Source organism: Peromyscus eremicus, chromosome 4 (assembly GCF_949786415.1).
Source record: "Peromyscus eremicus chromosome 4, PerEre_H2_v1, whole genome shotgun sequence".
Taxonomy (NCBI): Eukaryota; Metazoa; Chordata; class Mammalia; order Rodentia; family Cricetidae; genus Peromyscus; species Peromyscus eremicus.
Genome location: NC_081419.1, coordinates 31,309,113 through 31,335,462, shown reverse-complemented (window position 1 = coordinate 31,335,462; position 26,350 = coordinate 31,309,113). Strand labels below are relative to the sequence as shown.

Genomic DNA, 26,350 nt, shown 5'->3' with positions numbered 1-26,350 from the left:
TCTTGACTACATTTATCCTTCGTTCCTAGCCTTAACTTCATAACAAAATTGCTTTATCCCATTTAAAAATCTAATATCAAGGTAACACATTTTCCTACAAAATATTCTTCTGCTCACCTCTCCCCAGACTTCCTCTCTGCTATACCCACAGTCTCTTTGTGTGCTTGAAAAACTTGGGGGGAACTTTGATGGGTGGAATAGGAGGTATAAAGGGGCTATTTATTGAATATTGAAATCTTTGATGGTTTGGGGTTCACGCCACCAGATTTGAATCTTTTGTGGTACAGAGGATCAGTTCGCAGGGCCTTCCACAGGCTAAGACAGGCTCTTACACTGAGCTATGTCCCCAGCCCTGGGATAATAGACATGGGCAGAGAGACCTTGGGGAAGTAGCTCCTCATCCTCTTCCAAGATGTAAACTCGATCCAGTGGTGCTTTTCACATTTGAATAAGTCGCTAGAGAGGAAAGTGTCACCGAAAAGGCTTTCGTCTTAGTGATCTTCATTTGGACTTTGTTGTCTTTATTCTGATCTTTAGTGCTAACTATAATGATCTATTTCCTTCAAGCTTGTGCTCTCTGGTAGTAATCTGTCCATAACTGGGGTATAAGGTTTGTGGGGACATTAGTTTTTAGTAGAGAAGTTCTTGTTCAACATTTTACACCACCTGAAGGTTTCTCCATCAGAATCACCTGGAAGCTGATTAAACCACGTTTCTGGGTCTGACCCATGCTCCCTTCATTTTGTCCATATGGAGTCAAGAACAGGCATTTCTAATAAGTTCTCAGCTGATACTGACCAGCTATTCACAGGCGTGGAGAACTGCTAGAAGAGAATCCCTCCCTAGTGACGTGCCGTATCCTAAATCTCCCAGGTCACCTAGAAAGACACCAGGGAAGACACTGAGGTTGAGGATTTGTCAGGACTCATGTCTGTTGCTTTTCCATGCTGGTAATGTAATTATTGAAAACATTTCTCATGGCTGACAAGTGTGAAATATTTAATGAATTAAATAAGCAAACTACAAAGATGAAAGAGTAAGAGAAACACTTGCCCGGGGTCTACAATTTTACTCTGTATGAAAGCCTGTGCTACAAAAAGACCCATTAAACAGCTGTGGTATTGGGGCCACTTCAACCTCTGTAATACAGGTCCTCATGATAACTCCCAATTAGATGATGTATCGGGACTGACAGTCACATACTAGGTCAAATGATGGTAGGGCTGCGTCCTTTCTGGAACATCACAGTTCTCACTTGGAATCTGCAAGTTCAGGGCAAGCTTGTACCATAGAAACGTGTGTCTTGCTCTAATTGCAGTCACCTTCTCCCTTGCAAACACAGACTGCTAATCTAACCTCAGGGCCTAAATGACTTGGTGCCCAGGGCCTGATGGAAAGTTACTGTAGCCTTCCGTTGCTTCTTCTGGTGATTGTAATCTTTTGTTGTTGTTGTGTCTCCCTTTGGATTTTTTGGATCCACTGGACTCCTGTAGGTTTTGTACAAAGAAAACGTGGGGAAAGCCACCCCAACCCCTGTCACACCGGAGATGCAGAGGGTCAAACGCAATCAAGAGAACATTAGCTCGGTACTGTCTTGAGGAATGAAAACGCTTCTAATTTTACAAAGTAACTCTTGCAATTTGACCTGCTCCTAATCCCATCCAAGGTTAAAATCAAATGAAGGGCCAGTTACGCTTTATCTCCTTTAAACATCACACACATTTATCATTGCCATTAACTATTTTTGCTTTTTTTTTTTTTTTTTCTGGAGAGCTATTCTCACTAATAGCAACAGGTTACACCTAATGTTTCGCTCCCCTCCCCACCTGGATTTATGTTTAATAGTGAATATTGCCTAGTGAGTGACTTTCAGGTACAACTTTGTTTCTCACAGGTGCTATACAAAGAGAACATGGGGAAAGCAACCCCCACACCCTTTACTCCTGAGATGGAGAGAGTCAAACGCAATCAAGAAAACTTTAGCTCGGTATTTGAGGGGAAAAATAAGCCATTAAAACTCTAACAAGCCTGACCATCATGGCAATACCACTAATTCTTCTCACAGTGTTTCCGAGACTTGACACCTTTTAAAATTCTTCCTTGGCCACTTAAATCCAACACTCCAACCTTGCTAGTTGACACTGAGTTCAAGCCTTTTATCTCTTGCTTTCTACTGTAACATGTTAATGGCTTTCTCCTCCTGAGGTGTTTCTCACACTGTGTGACGTTATTGAGCCATAACACCAGCTAAATGGATGACTTTTCAAAACCGTTTTTCCTTTTGCTCTCTGATGTCGGGATACTCTCTTGGCTCCTCCAGGTACTGTACAAAGAGAATATGAGAAAAGCAACTCCAACCCCTGTCACTCCAGAGATGGAGAGAGCTAAGCGCAACCAAGAAAACATTAGCTCGGTATTTCCCCACTAAACAGAGCAGTGGGACAAGTTGGAATTAACATTTTAACACCCTGAATACAGGCCTTTGTTATTCAACTGGAAATGACACTAAAATTGAAAATGACAGATAATGCAACATTTTGGAAAATGTTTTAACATCATAAACATGTGCACCTCTTTCACTGAAAATTTACACTGAAATTAACACAGCCGTGTTTTTCCATTCCAAATGATCATACTAAACAGACAGTGATTGCCTCTGGTTTTCCTCCTCTTACACTTGACTCTAAGGTAGTTTTTCATAACCAGCTATAACAAATTGACCCCTAACATCTTCTACCTCCTGCTGTTATTTCTAAGGTATTTTATTAAATGGGTAATACCCAGAAATTACTATCTTCACTTTGATCTTCTTGCATTTTGTGTCTGGAAGACTCTGATTTTGGTTGGGCATATCGGTTTATGTAATCTGGACACTACCTAATGGTTACATGCTTCAAAGGCCAGATCTTTCAAAGTCCAGTCAGTATCAGAGTTAATGCAAAATACCATCTACTATTCTGGCACTGGTATTGCAATTCCTAGTCAATTCAAGAGGCCACTTTCTTCCTCTTTTTCAGACTTACCCTGTGCCCCTTCTCCTTTGAAAATGAAAATGTTTCATTTTCAAAGTCAAAACAAGTCTTGTGACTTCTGATGTAAGGCTTGCCTGTCCTTGTTCTGACCTGGTAAAGTGCAGGTCCAATGTCTGGCCACCGTCTGTTGACTCAGACTTCCCTCACCAGTCCCTTCCATTCAAGTCTGTTGACGTCTTTGAATTAGAAGAAAGCCATGCCCTGTGCTCACGCATGGTCTCTCCTCCACAGGTTCTTTATTCTGATAGCTTCCGGAAACAAATACAAGGCAAAGCTGCCTACGTGCTAGATACACCAGAGATGAGGCGAGTCAGGGAAACCCAACGGCACATCTCAACAGTAAGTCGGGAATTGTTTTTTGCATATATTTTTATATGTATGTGCCTGCCCATCTGTGTGTTTACTCTGTGTGTGCAATGCCTGCAGAGGCCAGAAGGAGGGTATCAGATCTCCTGGAACTGGAGTTACATCTGTTTGTGAACTGCCTCATGTGTGCTGGGAATGGAACCCAGGTCCCCTGAGAGAACAACACATGCTCTTACCTGCTGAGCCATCCCTCCAGCCACAAGAATTCTTTATGATCCTGCTGGCCAGCCTGCTGGAACATGTTCAAACAGAGATCGGTCACACGATCATCTTTTCATAAAGTAAATTCCTCTTTCAGGTGAAATATCATGAAGACTTTGAGAAACACAAGGGCTGCTTCACACCAGTGGTGACAGATCCTATCACTGAACGAGTAAAGAAAAACACACAGGACTTCAGTGACATTAACTACCGAGGTATTCAAAGGAAAGTGGTAGAAATGGAGCCAAAACGGAATGACCAGGACCAAGACACCATTACAGGTAACCACAGCAAAGGGACAGCTGTTCCAAACGGAAGACAAGGACACGTCTGTGAAAGGAAGCCCCTCTAGCCAGTTTGCAAAGCTGAGGTCTCAGAGGCACCGGCTGCCAACTTTGTCCTTAGACCAGAACCTAGGCTAAGCAGGAAGCCTAGCTAGCCCTCCTGTGACTGCCACACTCCTGCTTGGTTCTCAAGTCACAGACAGGTGTGAGAGCATTTTTTGTTTTTTCCTGACTGCTGGCTTTCCTTTCAGGTCTGCGTGTCTGGCGTACTAACCCTGGTTCAGTTTTTGACTACGACCCAGCAGAAGACAACATCCAGTCCCGAAGTTTGCACATGATTAATGGTATGCACACTCCCAGAGATTCGTGCCAGAAACACCACCTTCTAGTCGACTAGAGTCAAGGAGCGATCCTTCCCTTCCCTTTTCATCTTCGGAGCTTGCTCACTGACTGGTGGGCCAAATTAAGCATGCTCAGTTTAGGAAAAGATTTTGACAAACTGTCTCACTTCATGGCTCCTTCAGATGCCATTATTATCATTTCTGTATTTTCCTAAAGAGAAAAGTTAGTAAGTTAAAGAAAAGGTGATAATAAAATACATAGACAAACACATGTTCATCAGGGACATTTTGAACTATTTGTGTTAGGGGGATATTCACAAGGGTAGTGGCACATATTCATACTGTCTGCTCATGGAGAAGACAAACCATTGGGCCAGACATTGCTGTGTATTCCTTTAACCCCAGTAATTGGGAGGCAGAGGCAAGCAGATCTGTTTGAGTTCGAACCTAACTTGTTCTGCATATTGAGTTCCAGGCCAGCCAGGGCTCCATGGGGAGACCCTACTTTTTGTTTGTTTGGGCTTTCTTAAAGTACAGTATGCTGTGCTGTTCTTTAAGGGTTTATGCTGTAGTCTGTGGATAAAGAGAGACCTACCCTGACACACAGTTTTAAGGTTGTCCTCACAATACCGTGGGACACAGGAAAGACACCTCCATCTATCTGGAAGTGAGGGAGGCATTTCTGGAGAAACTGAAATGTGAATGTGATCGCCCTCTATTCATTGAAGCGAGCCAGGAGGAATGGGGTGGTGAGAAGGCCCTATAGTTAAAGACACACACGAGTCTGACACTTCCTTCTGCCGCCTAAGCCGCCTTTGGCCAAAGTTCTCCTCTGAAAAGGAGAACAGCTATACACTAAAAGAATCGTATGTAAGCCATAGAAAACCACTCAGAACTACGTTTGACAAAAACAAACAGCATGATGGAGGCATCACTGCTGTAGAAACCTTATCTCTGTCGCCTGTCTCCCAGCCCAAGCTCAACGCCGGAGCCGGGAGCAGTCTCGATCTGCCAGTGCACTGAGTGTCAGTGGGGGTGAGGAGAAGTCCGAGCACTCTGCAGACCAGCACCTTTCCACGTACAGTGATGGAGGTGCCTTCTTCTCGGCAACCTCAACAGGTACAAGGAGACGGTCAAGATGGGTGTGGCCGTGCACAATAGTGATCCCAGCGTTTGGGAGGCTCTGGCGTGGGATTGTAAACCTGGGGCAACCTGGGCTACATAGAGCCTTTGTCTCAATCAAACAAACAGGACACCAACCAAAACAGTGGATGCTGTGGACTGACAGCCATGAGCTCAGCTCACTGATGCTTACTAAGCAATGTCTTAAATTTAAAAGTTCATTACTTTTCTGAGAAAAGACTAGGATTGTGGAGTTACATGAAGCTACATGTTTAATTTTCATAACTTTACTAGCTCTTCTCTTCACAGGAGTCATTAATTGGAGTAAAATACAACAGTGCTTGCTTGGTAACCACAGATGAGCTGTCTACCACATGCCCTTACAAGCTGTTTCTTTCTTCTTTGCAGCATACAAACATGTGAAAACCACTGAGCTCCCACAGCAACGGTCATCCTCAGTTGCCACCCAGCAGACGACACTGTCTTCTGTCCCATCCCACCCATCCACAGCCGGAGTAAGTAAAGAGGAATGGACACAAATGACTACGTTTGTGTATTTGTTTTTGTTTTCTTTTTCATTCTGATTATAACATGTATAAATGCATATAAATATATAAATACATCCTGCTGGGTCATAAAAGTTTGCTTATATGTATATATATTTAGGACTGACCACTTAGTATTAGATAACCAATTACGGGGGGCTCTTTCCAGACTGATTCTGCACTATCATTAATTGCCTATAGCTCTTCATGTAGGGGTATGGCCTTGTAAGATTTCTCCCAGTGGTTGAAGTCTTGTTTAGGCAGCCATATTGTTGAGGTTTCATGGCTGCAACTTCTCTCACCTTTATATTAGGTACAATCCTACAGCAGGCATCCTGGTCCTCGAGCTTCTTTGATGCAGGATAAGAGGTATACTCATCTGCAGGTATAAGGATAAGTAGAATGCAGTTAAGAGATTATACTGGTTTAGGAAAGTGGCAGTAATAGATTCTCCTCTAGGTCCCATTGGGTAGTTGGCTAGGTGTAAATACCAGGCATGATTACTGTCCACTGAGCAGGCTGAAGTCCAGGTAGACAGCTATTGGTTATGGCCAAGATATAAGTGTATTATTGCCTTTTAGGAATAATACCTTGCTATCTTGGTCATTTTTGTAGTTCATAAGCATCACAGCTGGGTAGGTGTGTAGATTTTCTCCTTTGGCAGCTTACATAGCACCTTCAGATATTGAGAGCTAGTGCTTAAGGAGGAGACTTGGAGGTCACATCCAGCTGCATTTCCGCAAGTCCTGTCTGAAGTGGGTGGTGTCTTAGCAATAGGCACTTACTTTCAAATTATGAAGAGCAATGAAGGGCAATGAGAATAGCCTATATGGTTTTGGGGACTTCTTGGACTCCTCTACCAACAACTCCAAAGGAGGTTTTCATGCCTAGTACTAGAGTTTTTATTAGTCTATGGCTCTTTGGGATAGCATTACCTCTCCACTGACGTCACTTCATTAAAGAAATACAATATATGTAATATTGTATTTATTATATTCTATATATGTAATTATAGGTAAACATAAAATGATTCCCTGTGGTTTTCTTTATCCCACCTCCCCTCACCCCAGCTAAAGCCCTCCCCTCATTTTTCCCATTCCCCCAGTCAGTGCCTGTGTCCTGCTGTTCCCCTCTCTAGAGCCCCTTGTCTCCACTTCCCTGGTTTCTGCAGTTATTCCAGGGTACGTGTACACACACACACACACACACACACACACACACACACACACACGGAACTAGGATCCATAAATAAAAGAGAACATGTGGCATGTATCTTTCTGGGTGTGGGTTACCTTACTCAGGATAATATGTAGTCTATTCGTTTGCCTGCAAATTTCATGATTTTTTAGCTGAATAGTATACCACTGTGTATATGTACATTTTCATTATCCACTCATCCGCTGAAGAATGTTTAGGAATTTGCAGTTCCTGGCTATTGTTGAGTAGAGCAGCAGTGAACGTGGATGAGCAAGCATCTGCAGAGCAGGATCATCAGATACTTTGGGCACATGCCAGGGAGTGGTGGAGATGGCTCATATGGTAGATCTATTTTTTTTTTCTTTTTTTTTTTTTCTATTTTAATCTATTTTAAGGATTCTCCACACAGATTTCCAGAGTGTCTGTGTATTCTGGATATTAATCTTCTATAAAATGGATAGCTGACTAAGATTCTCTTCCACTCTGTGGGCTTGAACATTTCATTTGCCACGCAGAAACTTTGCAGTTCGATGAGTCCCACTTGTCCATTGTTGGCCTTTACTCCCGGGTAAATGGATCTTACTCGGAAAGTCCTTCCTTTATCTACATTTTGAAGGGCACTGCCTACATTTTATTCTAGCAGTTTCAACATTCATGTTTCATATTGAGGTCTTTGATCCATTTGGAGTTTACTTTTCTGCAGGGTGATAGAGACAGGTCTAATTTTATTCTTCTGTATGGGGACATTCAGTTTTCCCAGCCTCATTTGTTGAAAATGTTGTGTTTTCTCCAATGTGGTTTTTGGTTCTTTGTTCAGATATCAAATGGCTGGAGTTATGTGGACTCATGGTCTGATATTTTTTGTTTCATTGAGCCGCACGTCTATTTTTGTTCCAGTACCACTCTATGGTTATCACTATAGCTCTGTAATAGATCTTGAAACCCAATGGTAGTCCCTCCAAACTTGTTCTTTGTGCTCAGGATTGCTTTGGCTATCTGGGGGTCTTTCGTGGTTTCATATGAAATTTTAAGATTCCGCCGCGCCCCCCCCCCCGGGGGGGGGGGTTGATTAGGACTGCATTGAAGCTGTAAACAGCTTTCGGTAGGACAACCATTTTCACAGTATTAATCTTACCAATCCATGAACATGGGAGGTCTTTCCATTTTCTAGTGTGTAGCTAGAGTTTTCCTGCCTGGCCCACAGTCAGGAAATATCTCTCTCACCTGCCAGTCCCACAGCCACTCAGACCCGACCAAGTAAACACAGAGACTTATATTGGTTACAAACTGTATGGCCGTGGCAGGGTTCTTGCTAACTGTTCTTACAGCTTAAATTAATCCATTTCTATTCATCTATACCTTGCCACGTGGCTCGTGGCTTACCGGCATCTTCACATGCTGTTTGTCATCGTGGCAGCTGGCAGTGTGTCTCTCTGACTCAGCCTTCCACTTCCCAGCTTTATTCTCCTCCTTGTCCCGCCTATACTTCCTGCCTAGCCAATGACCAATCAGCAACACATTTGCCATACAGAACATCCGACAGCACTAGTGTCTTCTTCAATCTCTTTCTTCAGTGATTCAAGTTTGTATAGTAGAGGTTTTTCACCCCCTTGGCTAGGTTTACACCAAGATATTTTTTGAGGCTATTGTGAATAGGAATACTTCTGTGATCTCTTTCTTAACCTGCTTGCTGCTGTTGGCTACCGAGGTTTCTGAGTTGATTGTGTATCCTGGCACTTTGCTAAAAGTGTTGATCATTTCTAGAGGTTTTCTGGTAGAATTTTTGGGATCAAAATATAGTATCTGCAAATAAACATTGACTCCTTTTCCAACTTGCATCCTCTAATTTCCTTCTCATCTTACAACTGTAGCTAGTGCTTCAAAGCCGGATTTGCCAACTACAGCCTTTTTGAGGTATATTGCCTCCAGTCACACTCCCTAAAGCTTTTATTGGGAAGACATGTTGGATTTTTTTTTTTTTTTTTTTTTTTTTTTTTTTTTTTTTGGAGACAGGGTTTCTCTGGGTAACAGCAGCCCTGGCTGTCCTTGTAACTCAATCTGTAGACCAGGCTGGCCTCAAACTCACAGAGATCCTTCTGCCTCTGCCTCCTGAGTGCTGGGATTAAAGGCATGTGCCCCTCCCCAACCAACACTGAATTTTGTCAAAAAGACTTTCTATATCTATTAAAATAAGCATGTGATTTTTGTCTTAAAGTCCATTCATGTGACTTATTATATTTATTGACTTACATATATTGAATTATCCCTGCATCTCTGAGATAAGTCAACTTGATCATGGTCATCTTTTTGATATGTGCCAATACTTGTAGGTATTGTATTAAAGATGTCTGCCTCCATACTCTATCAGGGTTTCTCTGTGTAGCTTTGTGCCTTTCCTGGAACTCACTTGGTAGTCTAGGCTGGCCTCGAACTCACAGAGATCCACCTGGCTCTGCCTCCAGAGTGCTGGGATTAAAGGCGTGCGCCACCACCGCCCAGCTGTTTTACATTGTTGTATCTTTACCTAGTTTTTGTATTACAGTGATACTGGTTTCATGGAAGGAATATGGAAGTGTTCTTCTCGTTCATGTGTGTGTGTGTGTGTGTGTGTGTGTGTGTGTGTGTGTGTGTGTATTTCACTAATGTGCCATTTAATCTCCATGAGTTCTAGATTTTTATAATTACTAGAAGTTTACTGATGATTTTAAGCTTCATTACATTTTGGTCAGATAAATGAAATAATTTTAATTGAATTTGGTTTGTAAGAATTGATTGGTCTCAAGATGTGGTCTATTTTAGAGAACCATCCATGGGCTACTGGGTAGAATGTGTATTTTTTTAGTGTCAGTTGGAATATTCTGTTGATATTAGGCCTATTTGATGTATAAGGACGTTCAATTCAGACTTGTTTTTATCCAGATAACCTGTCTCTTGGAGAAAGTAGGGTAGTGAAGTCACCTATTATTACTGAGTTGGGAGTTAATCTTGTCTTTAATTCTAGAAGTACACTTTTTATGAAATTGGGTGTGCCAGAGTTTGGCACAGTTTATGTTTAGAAATATGACATCTTCTTGGTTAATTGTTCCCTTGATTAGAATGAAGTTTGAAGTCTATTTTGTCAGATACTAGGATAGTTCCACCTGCTTGTCTCCTACCTTATTTGTTGAAATACTCTTTTCCATCATTTTACTTTAAGGTGGTACCTATGTTTTAAAGCTTCTGGTAGACCACAGAAATATGTCTTTTGTCTCTTAATCCTTTCAGCTTACCCATTTCTCTTGATTAGAGAATTGAAGCCATTCATACCAACCTTGGGGGTGGAGTTGCTCGCTGTCTGTTGTCTTGGTCCTAATTTGCACTTCAGTAATTAAAGCTTCGTTCGTTTTGCCCCTGTAGCCCCTTACCTGTGCTATTCTTCAGTCCAAAATATTGCTTCCGATAGTCTCCGTCAGGCTGGCTTGAAGGGTCAGTAGGTGGTCACTGAGAAGTCTCTGGCTGTAACATCCGGGAGGTGGATTTTGTTTTGTACAAGCTGATCAGTTGTCCATAAACCTCGGCAGGACACGCGAGGAAACCTTTGCCATCAGTCTCAGCCTAGCCCATGTGGGGACTGGCTTTGTCTTGGAGTCATTGGTATGACTATGTCATGTCAACAATACATTCACTCAGGACTTACTCTAGTGGGACGTCCTCTGATCCTTACAAGCCTCTTTTCTTCATTACACTTTAATGATTTATTGTATGTATGTAAGAGTTTCTCCTGTACTTATGTGCACATGAATGCAGAGGTCATCCTGGCCACTGGATCTCTTGGAACTGGAGTTACAGACAGTTGTGAACCACTACTTAGGTACCAGGAACTGAACCCAGATCCTCCAAAAGAGCAGTTTCAACACTGAGCCCTCTCCAGCAAGAAAAATTATGTAGCTTGAGAGCGTGAATAGAATGAAACATCTAGCCTGGCGGTGGGGTGCATGCTTTTAACCCCAGTACTCAGGAGGCAGAGATAGGCAGATCTCAGTGCATTCGAGGCCAGCCTAGTCTACAAAGCAAGTTCCAGGACAGCTAGGGCTATTACACAGAGAAACCTTGTTTTGGGGAAAAAAAAAAAAGTGACCCATCTTTTCCTGTTTCCCTGACTGTTGACTCATACATCTCCTTTGGGCAGGTGTTTATTCATAACCTTAGCATCTTAAATAATACTTCTGGTTCCAGGCATAAACTCATCAGCATATGATCTGCAAATATTTTATGAGGTTGTTTTGTTATTGTTTTTTGTTCTTTTTTGTTTTGTTTTGTTTTTCCGAGACAGGGTTTCTCTATGTAGCTTTGCACCTTTCCTGGAACTCACTCTGTAGCCCAGGCTGGCCTCGAACTCACAAAGATCTGCCTGCCTCTGCCTCCCGAGTGCTGGGATTAAAGGCGTGTACCACCAACGCCCGGCTTTGTTATTGGTTTTTGTTTGGTGGTAGCTGCACAATCTTTTGTCATTAAATTTATCAAAAAGGTCATATGCTCTTACCAATATATGCTATTTTCCTTGTTTTCATTTCCATGAATAGAAAATCTTCCGTGCCATGTATGACTATATGGCTGCAGATGCAGATGAAGTGTCCTTCAAAGACGGAGATGCTATAGTGAATGCTCAGGCGATTGATGAAGGCTGGATGTATGGCACTGTGCAGAGGACCGGCAGGACCGGCATGCTCCCAGCCAATTACGTGGAAGCTGTTTAAGTACTTCAATATCTCCATCAGCTTTTCAGTATCTGCATCTTACAGGCAACATTTCAGGAGACTTCACTGTGTCCATGCTCTCAAGCTGCCTAATGTTTTCACCTATAACACTTAATGTATTACCATCTCTTCTGTAAAAACCTGAGTTATTCTCCATGAAACCAAACATTAATTCATCTGTTCAATTCTTAAGCTAGACTTACAGATTCATTCTTTTCTAGATTTACACATGAAACTAAAGACAGTAAAAATGTAAACGCTCATTTTGAAAAATTACCACTATCAACTAACTCTTCTTTCCGTTTTAAAGTAAGTTGAAATTCACAATAGAATTTTTAAAAGCTTCTATAGTGCTATGTAACCAAGTCTTTCCCAGTTATAAAAATGTTTTAACATTATTCTGGACATGCCAAGCAATAACAGAAAAACAGAAGAATCACCTTTCTCTTGTTTACTAAGTGCTAATGCTTGTGCTTCTAAACTTGTTTCTGTAAGTTATGAAGATGTCAACATAAACTGGAAACTAATAAAATCTATAGTTCTGCAACAAACTGTTCCTGGGCTAAACTCTGATATAAAGTCTGATTTGAAAAGTTACCTACATTTGGGGCTGTAGCAGTGGATTGGTGGCTAAGAAGCACTGGCTGAGCCAACTTTTGGGGTTGGTATTAATCCATACTATTTCCCTTAAGAGCTCTTAAGAGAGACCTGTGGGATGCAATATTAACTTGAGGGATTCCTGCTGCCTGGATGTAGTGGAACGACAATATGGACAAACACTTGTTGTGAAGGAACAAGAGGTAGAAAGAACCAGTAATGACTACCTGACCATTTGTTTTGTTTACAAAACATCCTCTGGAAGATTCAAAGACTGTCCCTATAGCATGATAGCTACAGTAATACAGCTGTCAGAAGCAGGTTCTTTTAGTTGCTTTTTGTTTTTGGCAGTGCTGGAGATCAAATCATGGGTCTTGGGCGTGCTAAGCAAGTACCCCCTTTTCCCTCAAGTTTCTTAACATATGCCTCTTGGAGACTCAAGGGGTTGAGTACTCCAGCACAAATCACATACTTGTGAACACATGACTACAAGCAACTTGGGAAGGAAAGCATTTATTTGTCTTATATACAATGATGGTTTGAATAAGATGTTCCCAATAAAGCTTGGGCATTTGAACAGTCTGGCAGCTGTTGGTAAGGATTAGGACATGTTGTCTTATTGGAGGTGTGTCACTAGAGGCTGGCCTAAGGTTTCAAAGACCTCCCTCCATTCCCAGTGTGTGATGATGTATTTATAATCTAAGAAATAAAGCTTGCCTGAAGATCAGAGGACAGAGCCAGCCAAGGTCGGGCAGTGGTGGCACACACCTTTAATCCTAGCACTCAGGAGGCGGAGATCCATCATCTCTATAAATTCAAGGCCACACAGGGATACAGACTAATCTAGTTTAAAAAAAAGAGCTGAGCCAGGTAGTGGTGGCACATACCTTTAATCCCAGCACTAGGAAGGTTGAGACAGGAACTAACTCTCTTGCTGAGGCTCTTGCAGGCTGAGGAGTTGATGAGGTGAGAGGTGGTGGCTGTGGCTTGCTCTGCCTGCTTCTCTGATCTTTCAACTTTCACCCTGCTTTCTGGCTCTGGGTTTTTATTATAAGACCATTTAGGATTCGAGCAACACCAGTGCACTTTGCTTCCTGTTTATGGATCAGGATGTGAGTTCTCAACCATGCCTGCTTGCCGCTATATTCTCCACGATGATGGTGATGGACATCAATGCCTCTACAATTGTAAACTCCACTTAAGCCTCTTTAAGTTTCCTTGGTTATAATATTTTATCATAGCAACAGAAAAGTAACTGATACACATGCCGTGATCAGTCCATCACTGAAGAAAACCAAGGGAGGAACTCAAGCAGAGCAGAACTTGCAAGCAAGAACTGGAGCAGAGACCACCATGAAGAACTCTACTTATTGGCCTGCTCCTCATAGTTTGATCTGCCTGTCTTTCATGTGACTAGGGACCACGTGCCCAAGGGTGGTACCACCCAAAGTAGGCTGGGCCTCCCATCTCAATCATTAACCAAGAAAATGCCCCCACTGACTTGCCTGCAGGCTAAATGGATATGAGTATTTTACCACTGTCCAAACTAACTGGCACATTAATGAATGCAGTATTACACAACATCTTCTCTCACTATTTAATAACTACAGATTTAGAAGTCCATGGAACCCATAAAACAGAATAAACCAGAAACTTTATAAGGCAATCCTGAGAAATGGGGGGAGGGGCAAGAGAGGATCATATTATCCTTACTCAGATCTCAAACCACAGATGTTAAAATCAAGAAACGAAAGTAAACACTAGAAATTAGTTTTTATACTTTTATTTTAAATAAAAGTACATTTTAATAACCATTCTCAAATGGCAAAATATTACAGCCAACTCTCAATGACTCATGAGAAGTTTTACTATATGAAACAAAGACTCAACAAGTAAGCAGGACTGCCTGCTACTTCCAAGACTGTTAATAATACCCCAACCTCACAGAATAGTGCCCTTATTTCTCATCTGCTGGTATAGTTAAAAATGGAATTAACAGGTATTTGTTAAATTTTAATTTAAAATTAGAAAAACTCACCAAATATACTGCAAATGTAAAACTGAACTTTCACCAAGGGCAGCAAAATATCAACAACTGACTGGTTTGAATTCTGTTAGGGCTATCCACAGAGTGTTTACAATGGACTGAAACTGCTAACATACCAACACTGGAAGCAAGCTGCCAAATCCCACACTATTTCATAGGTAGAACTTATTAGTGCCACCTGCTCCTCCCTTGGACCAAAGTTCCCTGATAGCAGGGCAAGCACATGACATGCTTAATAGTTCAAGAACAGTGTACTCAGAACTCGAGAAGAGTATACTGAGGAACTAGTTGTTTAATAGTACATGTGTATACTATGAACAGCAGTAAAACAATCGCAATCAGACTCTTAGATGAAAACTATGGTAGTTAGAAAAGTTGTCCAAACTGACCACATACCAAATAGGAATAAAACTGTTCTCTGTAACAAGGACTAACAAAGTCTTAAAAGAAGAGGCAAACACTGCCGTGCAGTGGGGGTACACACCTTTAATCCCAGCACTCCGAGAGGCAGAGAGCAGATCTCTGTGAATTCAAGGCCAGACTGGTCTACAAAAATCTACAAAGGTGGGTCCAGAACAGCCAGGGCTGTTATGAGAAACCGTCTCGAAAAGCCAAAAAACCAAAAATAGGCAAATATTTGAGGATTGTATGTAGGCCTGTCTCAGATAAATTAACAGTCATCAAAATAGGCAAGTAGCCAAACACAGCCTGACTGCCACAACACAACTATTTCTGGATAAGATAGGATGTCCTATTTTTCATCTGCTTCAAAGTATTTTTGAAAAAAATTCTTCTCAATGATTTTAAAACAAAGAACAGGGAGTGAGGCTGGGAAGATGGCTCAGTGTCTAAGAGCACTGGCTACTCTTCTAGAGGATCCAGGTTTAATTTTCAGCACCCACATGGCAGCTCAGACCATCTAGAAGATCTGATGGCCTCTCTTCTGGCCTCTGTAGATACTACATGCATATGGTGCACAGACATAAATGGAGGCAAAACACCAACATACAAAAATAGTTAAAAATAAAACAAAACAAAAACCGGAGGGAAGACAGTTTGGTCTGTGCTCTGACTAGAATACCCTGCTGTACTTTGGTTTCTATCAATTCGTTTCTTAGAAAATCCTTAGTCTATAAAGAAAATGTTTTAGATACTTATTCAATTATTCGCAGAGGTAATTTTAATGATCTATTTGTTTCATGACATTATATTGAACATCCTAGGTATGTATCTTTTAAGAACCAAGGCTTGCCGGGCGGTGGTGGCGTACGCCTTTAATCCCAGCACTCGGGAGGCAGAGCCAGGCGGATCTCTGTGAGTTCGAGGCCAGCCTGGGCTACCAAGTGAGTTCCAGGAAAAGGCACAAAGCTACACAGAGAAACCCTGTCTCGAAAAACCAAAAAAAAAAAAAAAAAAAAAAAAAGAACCAAGGCTTCCTTTTAGCCAGACATTTACAGCTGGGAGTGTAGGCAAAGTACTTGAATGAATGTTCTGTTAACATTTGTTGAAAACAGGGTCTTTCGGGGCCTTGAACTCTTGCTCCTCCCATCTCTTCCTTCCAAGGCTAAAATTATAGACATAAGCCACCACACCCCCTTGATTATGCATTTTAAAATATAGTCACTCAGGTTGCTCGTGCAAACCAACTCCAGTACTGTTTTATGATAGAAAAGTTCTCGGGAACCAATGGCTATTTTCAAAATACAGGACTGTTTGTCCTTACACCAAGTGGCTTTATCATCAAACTTTTGGCTGAGTATGGTGATACACAGTTAAAGCCTACACTGAGAAGTTGGAGGCCAGTGTGGTCTACCTAAGGAGCCAAGTCTACAACAAAACAATGTCTCAAATGGTTTTTTTTGGTTGAGGTTAGAGGATTGCCCTGAGTTTGAGGCCAGCCCTGGCACTGAAGTAAAACTATCTCAAAAACAAATTCACCCGTTTTCCTCTTCTCACTGCATCACTTCCTGCATTAATAAGCATATATTTGATGTTTAAAAGTTCGTTTTATACTCAATTGTAAACCAGCAAAGACAACATTTCTTCTGCTACAACTGAAGCATAAAAGTTACGTGGGAGAGGTTGTTCTTTTTGACATCAGCAGTTTAAAATGTTGCCTGAATTTCCAAATCACATTAAGGGCTCATATTTTATACCACTGGTACTTTCCAGGAATGTAAACATCTACAACATAGGTTGTCAGCATTTAATTGAAGATTTTAGTATATATAGAAAAAAATGTAACAAAATTGTACCATTTCCCATCTATTGCAAGAACTCAGTGGACTCACATAGATTCTGTAGGAGCACTTCAACAAAATAACTACAGATCTGAAATTTGAAAGACATGGACTTTAATGGATGCTTCCAAAGAGCAAATATAAAGCCAGGAACATAACAGAGAGAACCATTAACTGAGTGATCAGAAACTGCAAAATCAATTAACATGCCTATAATCAAAACATTTGGGAGGCTGAAGCAAGTGTTGCTATGGGTTTGAGACTAATTGGTCTACAAAGGGAGTTCCAGGCCAGCCTAAATTAGTTACGATAATAAATGCAGGCTTCTGCCCCCAACCAAGTGTCACCCCCAAAATGCCCACAACTGCAGTTCTATAGCCTGCTGACATGGCTGACCAACTGGCTCAAGTCAACCTTAATAATGACATGAACCCCCAGCCTTAGTCAAAGCTGAAAGCAAGGCCAGTAAGGGGCAGTGTTATCTAATACTTCCATTGACTTCAGAACCAGCACTTTATTTTCAAATTTTTACCTTAAACCAAACAAAACCCTCCAATTAATATTTATAAAACATAATCTTGATTTATGTATTTTAAGACCCTAATTTCCCCCAGCTTTATGGGTTTTAAAACAGGTTCTTACTCTGTACACCAGGTTGGACTTAGCACAAAGCAATTATCTGCCTCAGCCTCCCAAGTATTGCAATTACAGGCACAAGTCACCACGTCCAGTGTCCAACTATTAACATTTTAAATTAGTGACATTCTAATGACCCTTAAATTTGTAAGTGGATTCTTAGCTACTTTCAAGTTGTACTGAAAAAACAAGAAACCAAAGGCAATGTCTGTCATTCAACGACTGTGCTTTTAATCTTTGGATTTAAATTCTATTTAAAAACTGTATTAACCTGATTAAGTGAGCTCATTGCTCACTATTTGAAATGCAAAGTTAACTTGCTGAAACAGCAACATCTTCAGTAATAAACTCAGTTTGAACATAAAAATCCACTATGTTCAGACATGAAAAATTAGATGCTTTTCATACCACTAGCTTCTTTTAAAGATGGTTCAGCAGTTAACAACAGCATTTGCTGTCCTTTCAGAAGACATGGGTTTGATTCCCAGGACCCAGAGGCTAGCTCAAACCTGTCTATAATAACTCTGGTTTTCCCAGGGATCAGATGCCTTCTTCTGGCTGTCATGGGCACCAGGTATGTACACAGTACATATATACACATGCAGGCAAAACACTTATGCACAGGAAATAAGAACACATTTTAAAAATTAATTTTATTTGTATGTGTGCACATATGTGTGCACTGTACATATAGAGGTCAAAGGACCACTCTCCTACCATGTGGATCTCAGGGATTGAACTCAAGTCATAATCAGATTTGGTGGAAAGCACATTGTATCTTCTGGGCCACCTAACCAGCTCTTGATTTGTTTCAATACATAAAACAATTAGGGCATCACACTGGAATGTCAATATTTGTTTGTTTTTTTAATTAAACATTAGAAAAAGTCTGAAGGGGTTTCATGTAAAAGTGAAGCAATACATTGGAGTCAATTCAGAAATATTAATGCTTTTTGCTATTTTAGGAATTAATGTGGAAATCTGCTCAAAAAAAGCCAAGAATACTGAAAGTAAACTGACTCAACTTTATATTTTCCATAAACTGACCAATGGTACCAACCAATATTTTAAAACACAATTTCCTTGAACTACAACTTAACTCAGATCTGCACTTTTATTAAATTCAGAAATTTCAGCAAATCATCATTTTGGTCACATTTCCTGCTACACTTTGAACTCCCTAAGAACTCTGCTGTGCCTATGAGTGAGTAGACAAGGGTTAAGGAATGCAGTTTGTGAAATGAGCACTCCACCCACTCCCCACAAACTCCTGGCTAATCGATGCTACTCACTGAATGTTCATGCACACCTCTTAATGCTTAATGTAGCGACTGACAATACAATCCACCACTATCAATGTTTTTAAAAGACAGTCTTTTCCTCATTAGTTATTGATTTCTAAGTCCTTAAGAGTCCAACAGTTCCAGAATTCTTAAGATGATCTTTGTAGGTAAATATACTTAGATCTAAAAATATCTGTAGTTACTTTATGAATGAAAAATGATACCAACTTTATTTACTAGGGGCAGCAGGGGAGGGGAGGGTGTCTCTGCTAAAAAAAAAAAAAAAAAAGTCCAAACCTTAAACTACAAACAGTTGGAATGTCTAAGCAGAGATTGAACTGAATTTGAAACTAAGATCACCCATTGATTTTATTCAAAAAAACAAGCAAGATATATCCTTTGGGAAAACATACAATACAGCCAGGCATGGTAACAAACACCTGTAATCCCAGAACTCTGGAGGCAGAGGCAGGAGGATCACAGAAGTTCAAGGCTAGCCTGGGCTACACAGAGACCATATCTCCAAAAAACAAACAAAAACAAAACACAAAAACCACAACCCACAGATGAAACAAATATATGAAGTTAGGCACTAACTATTTGGTAAAATTTACAAACGGTTTAATTATATACCCCATTTTTTTTTAACTAGACAAAACATACATATAAAAAGGGCAATTTCAAATTTCTTCCAAGTTTAGTTTTCAACATATGTGATTAAACCAGGTATCTCTATGTCTTATAGTACAATCTGCAATGAAAATATCCAGGCTAACTCTCCATTAAGAAGAAACATAGGCATATTTTCTAGTGGCTTGGGATCCTCTTCCAAAACCAAAAGAAAAAGAAAAAAAAAAAAAGTAGTGGCATGTAATATTTTTTGGTTCTAATAATTTTAAGTATTCTGGACACTTTAGAAAATAAACTCATGTTTTAACTAAATACAAAACTATCTGTTGCTTTATTTGTAGATACAGACTCCTACAAATATCCACAGTACGTCATGAAGTATTTTTAATATCCATATGGATATTGATATTAAATATATACAAAAGTTTGTATTAAACAAAACAATGGTATTCACATGAAGCTGCAGAAACTCGTGCAATTAACGAAGGCTGAACTTTATAAATAAAAAAAAACACTGTCTTTTATACATAATGTACAAACAGTCATGCTCGTAAGAGTGAACACTATACCTCAGAAGAGCACATTTTCACAGGCAAACGCTGCTGCACAAACATTTGCCAATACCAAATGAATGGAATGTTAGCAATTAAGCATTAATTTTAACTCACAACAAACTGAAACTTGGTATTTCTCTCAAAGGTTTTCTACAGGTATTACCTGAAAGAAATGCTCTCATTCTTTTGCATCTCAGTACAGGTGTTTCACCAAGCACAACAAATATAAATATTTTGAAAAAGTATAAACACCTTTATCAGTTCAAGTGTAAATAAAACTTTTCTATCTTACTTAAAATATTTGTATTATGAGCTACACCAAAATATGCATGAGTTAAACTATGGAAAAAAAAAGTATGTATATCTCATTTGCTTTCAAGTTTCAGTAACATTTAAATTTCTTAAAAAAACTATGTATACTGGCCAAGAAAATACAGTAGGGAATATCTTTACTAATGAATTTATAAAACTGACCTAATAATTCATTGTCTTTCAGGATTTGATATCTTATCAACTCTGCAAAGTTTCCTCTTTAAATGGTGCAGATATTTCTAAAAGCCAAAAAATAAAATCTGGTGGTGAAAAAACTTTACATTTCTCTTAAAATACTAAGAATTTTCATGGACTGGTGATCTCCAACGTGACTGTAGATTTCTTATTATAGAGTTTGCCATGGTACCAAGTTTCTCATGCATTTCAAATAGCTGGCTTCCAGAGTAACTGTACAGATCTTCTGAATCCAGTTGAAGAGCAAGAGCACTAATTTGTGCCACAAGATTTTTAGACAATGGGGTATCCACGGTTACAGGATCAATCAAATCTAGGAGAAAAACAAAATGCCACATTAAATTGCCACCGGTTTTTAAAAAATGATCTGTATGTATCTCCAATCAAAATGAAAAGGAGAGAAAATAGGCTAAGGTACACTTGCTCAAAAAAACAAAATGCCAGAAAAAAAAAATCTACCACATCTTATTATTCTGTACATGATATAACTGAACAAAATTTCAACATCCTTATCTACATCTTGATGGACTAGAAAACTGACACAATAATTAGAGAAAACCAACTAGACACGCTAAAATTAAATAGGGTTTTCCCCCATGTACTTAGAATGGGGGATAAGGCACAATTTGGTGAATTAACAGTCGTAGTCAAAGTAAAACAAAGTATTGGGCTGAAGAGATGTCTCAGAGCTTAAAAGCCTGTTCTTCCAGAGGACCAGTATTCTTCCTGCATCCACATGGCAAATTACAATTGTCTCTAATTCTAGTTCCAGGGGATCCAAAGCATATAAATACATGCAAGGCAAAACGTGTATATACTAAAAATAAACATTAAAATTTTTCTTTACTGTAAAGGTGTGAAGAAAGTTAAGTTTTTTTCAAGAAAGTTTGTCTTCCAAAAAAACCTATCATGCTTGGCTAGCATACCTGAGGCAAGCCTTTCTTCGTCAGTTGAGAGGGGCTTGCTTTCTACTCCATTTACTGCTTTCTCAGAAATATCAAAAACTGGAATCTCTTCAAGTCCACGAGATTTCATCTTGATTATAAATTTACAAACAGTAACAAAGAGAAATAACAAAACTTATTTTTAACTGGAATGACATGAAATGTCCACAGTATATAATCAACTCAGTTAAAACTGTTTAAAAAACCCACTACTACTAACTACACAAAAATAGTATCACAGCAGGTATGGTGGAGCAATTCTGTAATCCCAGCAGTCTGGAAACAAATGCAGGTGGATCGGTAAGTTAGAGGCCAGCCTGGTCTCTATAATTTCCAGGCCAACCAGGGATATATAGTGAGCCTTGACCCAAAGTGTTTCCTCAAAGAGCATAAAAACTTATAATACATCATTTCTTAGGAAACATAGTAACAGTAGCTGATAAAATTAATTACCAAAATTCTGAAATGTAGAAAAGGCTACTCTCAGCACAGTGGTTCTCTTTTATTTTCAAAGCTTCAAACAGCTCACTAGCAGAGCACTGTCCAGCATGAATTAGGTCCTGGTCAAGGGCCAAATCCAGAATAAACTCATAAGGTATTCCTAGGTTTCATGGACCACTGCTCACAGAAATTACTGTTTAAAAAAGTTGTCATGGCCCGGTGGTGGTGGTGGTGGTGGTGGTGGTGGTGGTGGCGCACGCCTTTAATCCCAGTACTCTGGAGGCAGAGCCAGGCGGTTCTCTGTGAGTTCGAGGCCAGCCTGGGCTACAGAGTGAGTTCCAGGAAAGGCGCAAAGCTACACAGAGAAACCCTGTCTAGAAAACAAGAAAAAAACAAAAAACAAAAAAAAAGTTGTCATGACAACAATCCCATTCAATGGCACAAACAAAACGAAAACACGGTCACATAAAAAATTGGATACGGATAACAGTAGAAGGGTTTCTTAAGAAAACCAAAGGAGAAAAGCAAACCATAAGCTCATTAGTTGACTAATAGATTAAAAAAAAAAAAAATGTGGTATATCCATGGAATACTGTTCAGCCATAGAGTTAGATTCTAATATATTATAGTAATAATAATAAAACTAGAAACCTAAGTTTAAGCAAAGACGTTAATTAACAACCAGAGCTTGTGGTGTTCCAATATTTAAGTATGTCCAGAGTAGGTAAGCCTATAGAAAAAGCATATGCAGTGGGTGCCTAGGAATAAGGGATGGAAATGAAGCATGATAGATAATAAGTTCACTCCCTTCTGACCTCTATAGGGTTCTGGTTCTGCAGGCACATGGTACATATGGGCGCACGCCCACATAAACATACACATAAATTTAAAAAAAAAAAAAAAAAAAAAAAAAAAAAAAACGTTTGGAGAGAGAAAAAATTTCAAAAATTCTACCTGTGAGACTGCAAATTAACAGTATAAATTCTGGGTTTTGGTTGCTTTTATACAATTAACATGTCAACAAAATGTTTTCAAGTATCAGAAATAATAAAAAAAAAAAAAATCAAGTAGTTTCAAGAATACAGTACACATAGTACGCACCCCAAAGAGGTGGCAAACCACACTTTGAGGAAATCTAATAGACAGTGGTTTTTACCCTTAAATAGTCTAGTTTTAATTTATCCACAATTCTAATACTATCAATGAATAAGTCATGACCTCTCATATTACATATAAATACTTTCTGCCAAGTAAAATTTTCGTGGGGGGTGGGGGGTTAGAATCTAAAATCTGTCCTAAGCTACATATATACATTAAAAAAAATGTATGTATAAATCTGCAATAGTCTTAGACACGTTTAGATTTGAGAACCTGGGTTTCAGGAATACCTAAATAGCCATGGAACAACCAGTTGGTAGAAATGAAAAAGGAGAGAAGATAACAGATTTCGAAAAATAAAATTTAAAAGTGAATCTAGGGTATAGTACATAAAAACAGAACTAAATAAAGGAACAAACTTCCCAGTGAAGGGCTTTTAAACAATAGTCTAAATGCAAGCTTTTATTACTGTTCGTAGAGCACTTTTTGCTGGGTTTTTTTCCCCCTTTCTTTTTTTAAGGCAAGGTCTTGCTCTGCACTTAAGAAGTATCGATCCAAATGTCTCTACTTCCTAAATACTGAGATGCATGACACCACTCCCAGCTGGATCACTTATTAAAATACGACTCTTGGGCTGGAGAGATAGCTCAGCAGTTAAGAGCACTGGCTGCTTTTCCAGAGAACCTGGGTTTGTTTCTCAGCACCCACAGGGCTGCTCACAAACATCCAAACATCTGTAGCTCCAGTTCCAAGGGATCTGATGCCCTCTTCTGGCTTCTATAAGCACTGCACACATATGGTACATAGACACACAGAGAAAACATTCAAATAACAAGATTTTACCTGTTGCTCATGGTACACTCTGAGAGCCTTTTTTACATTGAACACCTTTGGAGAGCGAATAGGAAGAGTTTTTATTTCAGATGCTGTAAGAGTACTCAAATCACCAATTGTCTTTATGTTCTTGGCTCTGATAAGTTGTCCTAGACCTCTTGCCCTTTTGAAGAGAAACAAGAGAAAACAGTTATGCTTTTACTGCTAACTAACCATGTGTGAGCACTTGTCCACTTCAACTCAAAAGAGTTTATTTATATAGTCTACCTCGCCCACACAATGTGATGGGCAAACATCTGGGGAACTTAAACTCGAATCCTATGTGTACCTAGCTTCAGAAATCACGGAAATCTAGAATTCTGTTTTCTACACTTTAGTAACAGCATAGACGTGTTCTCACTGTTGCATTTATACAGAGACAGGCACAACAGGGATGGGAAACTCATTTTCACAACACCTTTCTTTCTTTTCTTTTTTTTTTTTTGTTTTTTTTTTTGTTTTTTTTTTTCGAGACAGGGTTTCTCTGTGTAGCTTTGCGCCTCTCCTGGAACTCACTTGGTAGCCCAGGCTGGCCTCGAACTCACAGAGATCCGCCTGGCTCTGCCTCCCGAGTGCTGGGATTAAAGGCGTGCGCCACCACCGCCTGGCTACAACAGCTTTCTTTCTGTCTATGGCTCAGGCCCTTCTTTTTTTTTTTTTTTAACCTATCCTGTCCTAGACCCTTTTTAATGTGACTTCCTTCTAACTTCTATGTGCATGTCTGACACAATTCTTAAGAGGAATATAGAGAATGTATTACTGGGAAATTATGCCACGGTTCACAAGCATGTTATATGCAACAATTCTCTTAAGATTTGGCAGTCTGAGACTGGAGAGAGAGCTCAGTGGTTAAGAGCACTTGTTGCACTTCCAGAGGATCCAGATTCAATTTCCATTATCCATGTGGCAGCTCACTGGACTGAATCTAGTTCCAAGGGATGGAATACCCTCTTCAAGCCTATAGGGGTACCAGGATCACATTGAGTACACACATACATGCAGGCAAAACACTCATATACATAAATTAAAAAATACACCAATTACATTTCTAAGATTTATAACAAACAAGATTCAATTGAAGCACAAAGAAAAGGCCCTCAATGAGGTCTCTCTATGTGAATCTACATGACAATTTACTTAAGCTATGCCATTTTCATGAACTAATCTTCCCAGGATTCTACTTTACTTCTATTCCTCAGAGGGTTTGCAATAGGACAAAACAAGATATGGATTTAAAAAGATGCAAACACCTGAAAAGCTTGACCATTACAACATCCTCCTAAGCCAGGCCTGGTAATTCAACCCCGAAATACCAGTTAGTGTGGATAAAGGGGTCAAGAGGATCTAAAATCCAAGGACTCTGAGACACAGAACCCATGTGTGAAGCATGGGGTTCCTACAGGTAAAGCTCGGTTTTATTTTTGTGTCCCTCCACATTATAAGTCTAGAAAATTTAATCCTTGTGAGTCAACAATCCACATTGTTGTGACAAACAGCTCTGGCTGACCTCAAACTTGCTGTGTAGCAGAAGATGCCCTTGAGCTGGTCCTTAAGGATCACACACACAGAGTTCAGGATCATCTCAAGCTCACTGCGTAGCCAAGAATGCTCTTGAACTTGCCCTAAAGTTCCTGTACCAGCACTTCTGGCTTATGTAGTACCGAGGACAGAACCTGTATCTTCATTAATGCTAAGCAAGCACTCTACCAATGGACATTCGACCCTAACCCCATATTACTCCCATCATTACTCCAGAAAACTAAAACTTCAACTTAAGCAGGCCATGAACTGGTGATCCTCCAGCCTCAGTTTTCTTAGGAGCTGGATACCCTCCTCAAAACTGGGAAATGTTAGCAAAACTATGCCACAAAATAAAGTTGAAATACAAACAAACAAAATCCCTGCACTAGAGTATGAATTACGATTATAACTTAACCACTTACCACATGTTTGATGTAATTTGAGGTAAAATGATGTCGACTGATGCTGCACAGTTTACCAAAGCTGGGTAAACACTCTCTGTTGTTGGGGATAGCATGGATTCTTTGGCCATTTCTGTAATCTTAAAATAAATTTCAAAAGCCATTAAGTAGAGGTTGCAGGACTGAAAATTAAAGTATAAAGTTACATAAAAACTAAAGCACTTCTTACTAAACACTTCTTTGAGCTCTTAAACTTAGAGCTCTGTGATCCTGGGGACAGAAATCCTTTGGCTGAAGTGGTATTATGCTAGATAGAAGAAAGTGGAGAAAAAAAATAAAACAAAACTCAGAACCCCAGACAACTATAGTGTTACAATTTAAATTGTACAACTAAAATTGTGCTCAGCTCTGTAAAATTTTAGGAAATGAAAATGGAACAGGATAAATTAATGATTTACATGTGGGATAGCTGATTGGCCTTAGCCCTCTCTATGAAAAGCAAACATCAAAGCAAAAGAAGTCTGTTCCTTAATCTTCAAATATTTTAAAGTATATTTTAAAGTCCATAGCTTACCTTAGAGTGTGAAGTAGGTGAAGTTTTAACACTTTTTATTATGGGAGAGCTATTTGAAGAATGTGACCTAACAACTGAGCAGCGCCTATCAATGTCATCTGCCAATCCTGCTTGGTATATTGGGTCTGCAAACGAGACACGTCTAACCTGAAAGTACAGGACAAGTTTTCATTAAGAAGA

General features: G+C 39.7%; 2 protein-coding genes across 4 annotated transcripts in view; one reads left to right on the top strand and one right to left on the bottom strand.

Moving 5' to 3' along the window:
• The window catches only part of Neb (nebulin), a 197,974-nt gene extending 185,599 nt beyond the window's left edge, over positions 1 to 12,375 (top strand). For both annotated transcript variants that reach the window (XM_059260462.1, XM_059260461.1), the window contains 9 exons: positions 1,494 to 1,586; positions 1,895 to 1,987; positions 2,321 to 2,413; positions 3,264 to 3,371; positions 3,697 to 3,880; positions 4,135 to 4,227; positions 5,197 to 5,343; positions 5,755 to 5,861; positions 11,651 to 12,375. In XM_059260462.1, the coding sequence (XP_059116445.1) occupies positions 1,494 to 1,586; positions 1,895 to 1,987; positions 2,321 to 2,413; positions 3,264 to 3,371; positions 3,697 to 3,880; positions 4,135 to 4,227; positions 5,197 to 5,343; positions 5,755 to 5,861; positions 11,651 to 11,824 (1,092 nt within the window). In that variant the 3' untranslated portion in view covers positions 11,825 to 12,375. The remainder of the gene's footprint in view (positions 1 to 1,493; positions 1,587 to 1,894; positions 1,988 to 2,320; positions 2,414 to 3,263; positions 3,372 to 3,696; positions 3,881 to 4,134; positions 4,228 to 5,196; positions 5,344 to 5,754; positions 5,862 to 11,650) is intronic.
• A 6,851-nt stretch (positions 12,376 to 19,226) lies between these two features.
• The window catches only part of Rif1 (replication timing regulatory factor 1), a 62,253-nt gene continuing 55,129 nt past the window's right edge, over positions 19,227 to 26,350 (bottom strand). The window contains exons 30-35 of one of the 2 annotated variants that reach the window (XM_059260458.1): positions 26,171 to 26,317; positions 25,826 to 25,903; positions 25,618 to 25,736; positions 23,645 to 23,798; positions 21,245 to 21,353; positions 19,227 to 20,631 (exon numbers count right to left, since the gene is read on the bottom strand). In XM_059260458.1, the coding sequence (XP_059116441.1) occupies positions 20,420 to 20,631; positions 21,245 to 21,353; positions 23,645 to 23,798; positions 25,618 to 25,736; positions 25,826 to 25,903; positions 26,171 to 26,317 (819 nt within the window). In that variant the 3' untranslated portion in view covers positions 19,227 to 20,419. The remainder of the gene's footprint in view (positions 20,632 to 21,244; positions 21,354 to 23,644; positions 23,799 to 25,617; positions 25,737 to 25,825; positions 25,904 to 26,170; positions 26,318 to 26,350) is intronic. The other variant, XM_059260459.1, reaches the window with a different exon arrangement.